Genomic DNA, 10045 nt, shown 5'->3' with positions numbered 1-10045 from the left:
AATGCCTGTATGCATAACTAAACAACTAATTTGCCAGATGTCTTTACTGTCAACAGGCTCCGAATTTTCGCAGTTTTTGAAAGTCAAATTTATTTGTTTTGTTAAATATAACATTTATAATGGCCGATGTTGTAAAAACTTTAAGTAATAAAAAAAACTTACCTGTTTAAAAATTCAAACTTTTAATACTGCCAAGCTGTCAGCAAAACGTAAATCTTTTGGTTTTAAGGCAGCTCCTCTTCAAAATTCGTAAATACTCTCTGTTTCATCGCTGGCCGTTTCACTGTCACTTTCGCAATCCATTTCACTCTGCTACTTTTATTAAATTCCATCGTCTTCTCTACATTTTTATGACCTAATATCTTTTTGTTCACTTCCAAACCAGCCAATGTTGTCCTCTAAATAATCACATGCATTATGTTGAGTTCTGAGCAGATGCCATTATGATGGATGGATGACTTTAGTATCTTACAAAATACGTTTTAGCCGTTTTATTATAAAACAGGAAGAAGAAGGAACATAGACGTAGCTATTATAAGCTTTAGTAATATAGCATAGACATCGATACACACTTAGTACCCACTAGTAATGTAAAATGTTTCGTGGTGAGAAGACAACTACGAAGTGTAAACAAAACAAAAAGGAGAAGATAACTGAAAATTGTAGAACAATAATGCTAATTAGTAAACATGAGTCAGTCTAATCGTATGCAGATTGTAATATCTCAACACATTAATGATGAAAAACTTTCAAAAAAGCAAGATCAAATCTTTTGCAACGTGTTTTGCTTGCATATGTGTATTAGGAATTATTTATAGCGTCAAACCAGTAGTGTAAAGCCTACCAAAGTTGATGGAACTATTACTTTTAATTTTTAACAATTTTTCTTAATTAAAAATATTTTTAAAAAGATCTAACGAAGACTGAACTATTTTGAGATTATTCGAGATCTATACGCTGAGACATTGTTCGTTTTACAGGCTTTGCCGGGCTTTGGGTCAAAAGAGTTAGTAAATGTCAGCAAACATATGGACAACACTTCAGGGATACACGTGTCTCACAAACAGTGGTTTTAATGGATTTAAAAATAATTTAATTCATCTTTTTGCTTTGTGAGAAATACATGCCTCTCCAGATTACGATATGATGACTTACAATTGCTTTACAAACTTATATGCTACAGACTAAAGTTCATCGCGGAACCAGCAGTGTAATTGCTGCCAAAATTAGTAATATAGCACAGTCAATTTGAGGTTGTTACTAAAAATAAGTTAAAAGGATATAGTAAGCAGTCCTACATACCGATTTCACCCTAATCACTTATTATATTATGCAGAAAACTAGGTGGTCTTGACTTCAGCCTTCTGACCAAGATTCAAATTGCTTTTCACTCATTTAAAAAAAAAACTCTTTTAATCTTTGCTTATTGCTTTCCAGTGCTGCTCGCTGGGGCATGAAAGGTCACTCAAAGTTCAACAGTGTCTCTAATTTTATGATTGATTCAAACCAAAAGCTTTCACAAATTTTGTCACAATTTACTGATGAAAGTTTAAAGTCATCATGTTACATGTATACTTTTATATTTGTAGTGGAATGAATTTCAGACATATGCATTTTATTTCTAGATTACAATGGCTGAAGCTGTAGCAGATGTTGAGTGTGAATTTTGCTGCCGTAAAAGTGACACCATTATCAACCCCAAAGTGCTACCATGCAGTCATATTCACTGTATGACATGTTTGACCACCTACTATGAGAGCAAACACCTGCTGCTGTGTGGAAACAGTAGATGTGGGTGAGTCTTACTACATGTATTTGTTGGTTAAAGTTAGACTATATAACAGCACACATAGCTAGGGTTGTGATGCATTAAAACTGCATCGCATCATTGCAGCGCAATACACAGCAGTTTTGCAATCACTTACAACTTTCTAATGTGCAGTTGACACTTACTGCTACTGCAACTGCATTCTTAATGCAAATACCTGGCTGCATTCCACTGCAGATTTACTTCCATGATACAAATGAAAGTAAACCCAGCAATTTATGTGCACTGCATATGCACACTCTTCAAAATCTGAAACTGCACATGTACTGCAGCTGTACTTTAGTATGGGGTTAATACTATGGATCAACTTACACTGCTGACTTTCCAAGTGTTTATAATGCACTGTACGAAATTGCCCTCTGCTGGGTTTAGTAAGTTCAAAAAATTGCACTCTAGCTCCCATACTATGTCCTGCATTTCATGCTGCCTTTAGCTAACTTTGGGTAAGCAGGAGCATATGATGGTATAGCAGTGTCAGCTATGATCGCTCTAAAGTACCCAAGGGTTTGTAGACAGTTGCTTACAGACAAACTGTTTATGTCTTGCAGTGCAGTACTCTCATATGTTTCTTGATAATTTACTTGACAATAAATAGTAAACTTTGATTCTGTTAGCAACAATAACAGCTCTATTAACAACAACAGATAACAGTTAACAGACAATGGTCTTTTGACAATCGTCTGTTGACGGATAGTCGACGGATGATGGTATGTTATCAGTGCAATAAACAGTGATAAAGTTTTACTAACAAAAAATCCTTTTCACAACAGAATTGAACTCGGAACCCCTAGGTCGGCAGACTAACGAGCTAACCCATTACGCTATGATGTTGATCTGGCCATTTTGAAGTACTCTCACTTAAGCACTTGGGGTGATCAACTAGTACAGTTGGTTGTTGGCAGTTGGTTGTTATGAGTAACAACCAAATTAATCATTATTTTAATTAACTGAAATGACGATGATTGACTGAGTAAATCACTATTTTACCAAGTGAGTTTCTGAAGTTTTGTACGGAAGTATTTTATTATCTGGACCAAGCTATATAGTTGATATATTTAATACTCTTTAGCCTAGTATTCACGGAAATTCAACTACAACCAGCTTTAATTCAAGTCCTCTTCACGAAAATTCAACACTCTATATGACTGTCGAAAATTGAGAAACGCTCTTTTCTGTTTTATGCAAACACTCACTAACCCTTCATATAAGCACTAACTAACCCATTATAAAAATAATCACTAACCCTTTATATAAACACTCAGTAAACCTTTATATAAACACTCACTAACCCTTCATATAAACACTAACTAACCCTTTATATAAACACTCACTAACCCTTTGTATAAACACTCACTAACACTTTATATAAACACTTACTAACCCTTTATATAAACACTCACTAACCCTTTATATAAACACTCACAACTATTTATATAAGCACTCACTAACTCTTTATATAAAAACTCACTAACTCTTTATATGAAAACTCACTAACTCTTTATATAAACACCCACTAAACCTCTATATAAACACTCACTAACCCTTTTATACAAAACCCGGCCATACCTCTAATATTTTTATGCAAATACTAACCAACCAACTATACAAACATTTGATCATCACACAATAACCAAAATTCTGCCCCTGGGCCACATCATAATTACATAGAATGCTTGCAGTTGTGTTGACGTTGGCCATCTCAGCACTAAATATTTAATTCAAAGCTTACTTCTAGCTTGCAGCCTGCATTTATGCTGTTTGCTGTTTACTGCAAGATCTTTGCTGTTTAAACATTGTTTTTCAAAACAAATGACCAATAATAATATAGTTATATAGTTTGGCAATTTAGTTCGTATAATTTTATGTCAAGCTTCTCCTGATCTCTCAAACTCAAATGTAAAGATGGTCGGCCTGCTTTTTTGTGTGTCTCAATATCAACTTGGTGGATCTTATAAATGTGCCACCTAAAAGATAAACATACATAAAACTTTGAATGATTTTATCAGAAACTAAGGGTTTTTTTATGATTTGCAATTGATATTAATGTCTCAAGTGATCTGACTGGCAGGATTTTCCGAGATCAATATTGTCAAAACTCATCACGGTTAAAATGCTCAAAGGAAAAATATACTTGAAATGATGAGACTTGCTATCAATGCTTTAGTTGATACCGACAGGTTCGATCAAATTGCGTTTGGTATTTTTATTTTGTCAGACTCTATGCAACTGTGGACATGATAATCACAGTCTCATTTGATTCAAGCATTTCACCAAGATCAAATTTTGTCAATTTTAATCTCAAAATATCCTTGCAGTCATATCTCCTCAAACAAAAAACAATCATATTTGACGAAAGCACACCCATACTTATTTTCTAATAAATTTTCTGATATTTTCTGATATAATCTGCCAACAATTTGTGCTAGTTCATCTTTAAGCTAGAAATATATTGTTCAGTTTAAAGACAGCCTTAATATTAAGATTATATAACATACCGATACTTTGGATGAGATGTACTAATATTTAGTGCTAGTTCATCTTTAAGTTAGGAATATATTGTTCAGTTTAAAGACAGCCTTAATATTAAGATTATATAACATATCGATACTTTGGATGAGATGTACTAATATTTAGTGCTAGTTCATCTTTAAGCTAGAAATATATTGTTCAGTTTAAAGACAACCTTATTATTCCTGTATTTTATAATCTGCTTGTTTGTCTCTAATAGTATCTAGGTAAAACAGACCAGGCTCTTAATCTACAGAGACGACAGGAAAGCATTAAGTCTCTTTTTCTGTCTAACTGTAGACCTTCCTCATTGTAAAGTTACTCTCTGGTGAATTCTAAGCATTTGTCTTTCCTCATGTTTACTCCAAGCACATTGCACGTTTAATCGAATTTTTCAGAGATGTTTTTTTCTGGTAAAATATAGCTACTGGTGTAAGCAAAAGATACGCAGGAAAATAAATATTGTCTAATATTCATGTCTTCTGGTATCTATCATGACAATGATGCAGTCACATGTACATTTTCCAACTACTTCAGCTTAAATTTTATTAATAAAACCTCTCAGCTTGGCCCTTCACAGTTGTAGATTCATTGATTGATCTACTGTCGATGAACAAGCTTACCAAAAAAACACACCTACCAATGTATGACTCATAGAGTTTATCACCTATCACTGTACCATTCGTAAAAAGACTTACCTATCATAGAATGACTCATAAGATGCAACACCTATCACCACAACACCATAGCACATAGTTAATAACTTCTTACTAATTCTTTGTAGCCAGGTGTTTGAGATGCCACCAGACAGTCTCTCATCCTATGACTTGGGTACAGACAAGACACTCTGTGATGTTTGTCTAAAGAAGGGATCACCAAGACAGAAAGCTATTAGCTACTGTACCTACTGCTGTAAAAGGTTCTGCCCTGCCCATTTGGAGGTACGAGTTTTCCTCATCATATCTTTATATGATACTTTGAGCATGTGGGCAGTAGTTATGTCTAAAGTTGTTAGTATGCATTATTACTTTACACCGGACTGATATTAGTAACCAAAGGCTTCATCGTATTATGCATCTGCACAAAGGTACAATATAAAGATACTATAAGATTACAATAAAAAGTTTCTTGCCGATCAGCAAAAATGTTACGCATGCCTAAATTATAGGCTGGACTTTTTTCTGTTCTCAAACTAATGCTGTTTTCTAGAAGGTTTAAAAGGTGGATGTGCAGCAATCTTTAATACTTTAAAATTTCAACTATTGGGATTTTTGTCTATCGTGGGTTTAATGGCTGTTTAAGGTTCTTGATTTTTCAAATGCTGATAAATTATCTTTGAAAGCTGTAATTGTTTTATTTTTTTTAAAATGATAACTTACCGAGTCAGTATGTTATAAAGCAAGACCGCATACTTTAATCTATGTCTAAATAATTAATCATCGAGTGTTGGCAGATGGAGAGTTAACTGTGTCTCATAATCACTAAACTTTGATAAAACTAACCTGATAGTAGTCTGTTCTACACTAGCTTCATTATTATTACATATATATTTTACTTGTGACATGTTCTGGAATGTTCTAAAATTGAAACTATGAGATATTAGTCAAACGTCACAGTATTGTGCTGCTTTGATGTTTCAGTCCCATGATGACACAATGAATGAACATTACAAGATAACAATAATGGAGTACCTGGCTCAACAACAAAAAGCTAAAGTCAGCAGCTGCCCCAAGCATAAAGACCAACAATATATTCTTGGGTGTGACGTCTGCTATGTGGTCAGCTGCCTGAAGTGTGTTCCTGACTTACCAACATGTGACACTGGTATGTGGTGTTATTGTAGGTGCGGGTGGCTCTCCAAATGTTATTAGATTTTTTAAACGCAATATGTTAGTTTTAGCATGATATCTAATTACTCAGAACATCGAGTGACTTGTTATGATATTATAAAATTCCCTGTTGTCAGTGTAACATGATCAAGTTGTATCAATATACCCACAGTTGGTTATAGTGTGTGTATTTCCCTTTTTGACTGAAAATAATATAAGGAATAAAAAAACAAACGAGTAAATTTGTTTATCATTTCACAGAAATTATAAGTTGTTTTGTATGATTAGTATACGTGAAGTTATCTTTTGCTTTAGGCTCTACCCATTCTTTGCTTCCATTAGAAGACCTGGCATCAGCCCTTCTCACAGGCACAATATCTGCTGAGAGTTCATCTAGGGATGATCAGTTTGAAGCGCTGTTCAAACGAATATCTAAGATGGTCTCTGAATATGACAGTCAGACTGAAAATATGCTAAATATAATTCATAAGAAGAGAGATGAGCAGGTAGGGAATTAGTCCGGTCTTTGTTTGTGTTTAATTCTTTTTTGTACTTTTTGATTTACACTTTTAACTCATTCTTGTTTGTTTCTTATGTTATACATCAATCATAGAATGGGGAAAGATCTAGAATTATTTGTAATTAAACTCTTTTTCAATCCAAAAGTCTCACAATGACATATTCTTTACTTCAATAGAATAAAAGCTAGCTGAAGTAAGATTGCCTCACATCATACATTTAAAAGATTTCCTTGTATGGCATATGCTGACTTTCATCTCTATGTTAGCAGATTTGCACTCGAACTAAAGATTTTGAAACTTGAAGAAGCTCCCCCAACTTACATATTTGCTCCTTCTAAAAAGAAAAAACTGTAAACTTAACCTTTTCATCAAACGACCGTACAGTAACTGTAGCAGTGCTGGTTTGTATCAACACATTTTCTTTTCATTTGCTTTCAGTTTTACTTAGCTTAGGGTCCATGGCTGTGGTAATTCTACAATGATGTAAGGGGATATACGCCTACAATAGCAAAGCAAATTAATATTTTCATTTGTTATAGAAATCATTGTCTATTACACAAATTTAAAAAAAACAAAAACCTTTTTCTCTGTCTAAAATAAAATAAAGTAACAACTGTGTCTTTACTATACTTAAAAATGCAATGTCTGCCGAACTTTACGTTTAATGTTTGGTTAAAATATAGTTTTTGACGAGACTAAAACTCATGCGCGTGACATTCAGTATAGAATATTGTAAAGGTTTTGTGCGACCTTCACTTTCCTCCACTAGTACAAGACTTGTGCATGAGTACAATACATATATTTCTGCTTAGTCTAGCAAAATGTACAAGAAAAAATCAAGTAACAGGCATTGAACAGGCCCAGAACAGCTCTGCTCTCTACTGCAAATGTTTGTGCTTATATAGCTGCTAAACTTCGCCCTTGTTCTGCTTGGTTAGACCTCGCACGGGTCGGCCCGGCTCGGTTCAGCTCGGTTCAGCACCGAGTCGGTACGGCTCTGGCTTGGCTGTGGCTTGACTCGGCTTGGCTGTGCTTCGGCTTGGCTTGGCTAAATGTAAAGAGGCGCCATCCACCACATCGATCCGCGTCCATTCTGCAAGTGGACTAGCTGGGCCAGAGCCTCATGCTGCTGGCGGGCTCCATAGCGGAGGCGCTTTATTTCTTCCAATAGTAGCTGGCGTTCCCGGTCCTCCAGGTGCCATTGCCGTAGGACCGCTTGCATAGTCTTGGCAGCCCTGGTCCACTCTTGGACGTTCTGTGTTAGCAACCGGGCCTGGCTGCGCTGCGTCTGTAGGAAGGTCTGGCTGGCTGGAGTCCGCCCTATTACTTCGGCTAGGTTGCGTGACCCGGCAAGCTCCACCGTCGTCCTGATCCTCTTGGTCGAAGCCGGGCGGACCCGGGCTGGGGAGCACAGGGGTGTCCTAGCCCGATGTGCTCCTCTCTGGGAGCTGCAACGTCTCCTTACTCTAGTCGTGGGTGTGCAGGTAGCCATCGTCAGGGAGCCCCTCATGTTTTCCTGGCAGAACTGCTCCCAGGAGTCTTGGTCCACCAGATATGCCACTGTCTCCACTCCTCTTTGCTGGTGAGTCGCGTGGTGTTGCAACATCCAATTCCTCGACACGTCCTGTCAATCGCAGCGGCATACAAACACGGCATAGTGTTGCAGCACGTGAAATGGAATTCGCCGGGTGCTGGTTGTGAACTGGCAGATCCGGCAGCTCTCATCTTTCACCTGCTCTTCCGCTTGCGTTACAGTCTGGGAAGACAAGTACTTAATGGTCCTTACGATGTTCTTCTTCCGTGGCCTGACTCTTTCTGGCTTCGGCTGCCTCATGGGTGTACTTTTCTTCACGGCAACGGCCGGCAGAGAAAAAGACAACTCTGGTGAAAGGGGACTGACCCGTCTCCTCTTCATGCTTACAGCAGCCACCGGGCATTCTTCTTACACTGGTTCTGGCATGACTTTTTTTATTAGCTCCTCTACGCTGTCCTCTGTCAGAGTGGCATCTAACAGTGCCTCTGCTCCCTCCTCAGTAATCTCCAACATGGCCGAATCTGGCCGTCGTGCCATGTCCCTCTCCGTGTTACTTGTTTGTAGGTCACCACGTTTGCCGGTGTTGGCCTACCCACTCCTTCTCCAGTTTTTTTCAAACTAATTGTGACCGAAGTCAGTAAATCCTGTAGAGATGTGTTGCCTTTGCTCTCCATCTTTTCCAGTGCCTTGATGTCATCTAAAGAAAACGAGTGCTTTAATAAGAAACCCTAGGTTGTGTCCGTGAGGACCATTTTGCCTCCTTCTTGTGCGACCTCCGCACCGTTTTCCGTTAATTCCATAGAGTGGCATACACCATCTCCGTATCGTTCCGGCTTCTTAGTTGTCTGGGCCAGCCTCGGATTGTGCCGGACTGGAGTTGATTGGATTGCCGGGCTGATGGGATCTGGTGTTGCGGTCTCTTGGTCTCTACCGGATTCGATTCTGGTTCTCCCGGAACCTTAATTCGTGTGGCCGGACTTATTTCCTCGGAACATGGAGGGCGTCCTGGACTTCCTTCTTTTTCTGGTCTGGCCAGATTTTCCCTGGGAGTTACCTCCTTCCCTTGATTCTTTGCAGCTTCTATTAGCAACTTTTCTCAGTGGGGGGTTGCATTATTGGTACAGGGTCTATACTGCCCTTCTCTTGCCTTCTCTCCGGCCCGCTAATTTTAGCGTCCTTCATGTTGGGGCCTCTCCTTGGCTCCAGAGTGGCTGGGGCCTGCCCCAACCTCTCTGAGCAAGTGTGATAAGGCTTCAGCCTTTCCTCGCTCTGGATGGATGACTGTCCCTGCCGTTCCACCAAATATGTGTGGTTCCCTAAGGCCTTCAAAACCTAGTATGGTCCACAAACTTTGCCTGTAGCTTGGGGATTTCTCCTCGTCTCCGGCGTTTGTTCGTGAGCCATACCCAGTCGTCTGGGGTGTACAGCAGTAGCTCTTCCTTTTCCTCTTGTCGCATCTCTATCTGGTTTTGCCGGAGCGCCTCGTGCACTGTCTGCAGTCTCCGCTGCACCTTAGGAGCGCGCTAGTGGGCAGGAAAGAACTCGGTCAGTGGGGGGTGACTTTGCAGCTGGTGTGGTAATCTCAGCTTCCATCCCAACATTAGCATGTTGGCCGTTTCTCCAGTCGCGGAGGGGGGGGGTGCCTCTGTATGCCCTCATCAGCTGGAGAATCAATAGGCTCCACATGTCCTGTCCCCGAGCCAAGAGCAGCGCCCTCAAGGAATCCCCAAGTCCCCGGCTATTCCGCTCCACGATTCCATTTTCTTGTGGGTGATACGGAGTCGTGTGGGTTTTTCTTATTTTCCAGAGTTGGCACAGTTTGGCC

At 38.9% G+C, this 10045-nt stretch overlaps 1 protein-coding gene across 1 annotated transcript; it reads left to right on the top strand.

The window, feature by feature from the left end:
- The first annotated feature begins 1631 nt into the window (after positions 1-1631).
- LOC137402272 (E3 ubiquitin-protein ligase TRIM56-like) lies at positions 1632-7703 on the top strand. The gene is made up of 6 exons (XM_068088767.1): positions 1632-1795; positions 5121-5277; positions 5977-6160; positions 6481-6671; positions 6975-7036; positions 7625-7703. Exons 1-6 carry the CDS (start codon positions 1632-1634, stop codon positions 7701-7703), a joined length of 837 nt encoding a protein of 278 aa, XP_067944868.1.
- The last annotated feature ends 2342 nt before the right edge of the window (positions 7704-10045 follow it).

The sequence above is a fragment of the Watersipora subatra genome, chromosome 8 (genome assembly GCF_963576615.1).
Source record: "Watersipora subatra chromosome 8, tzWatSuba1.1, whole genome shotgun sequence".
In the NCBI taxonomy this organism is placed as follows: domain Eukaryota; kingdom Metazoa; phylum Bryozoa; class Gymnolaemata; order Cheilostomatida; family Watersiporidae; genus Watersipora; species Watersipora subatra.
Note: the sequence above shows the minus strand (reverse complement) of the source record. Positions and strands in the feature narration are given on the sequence as shown.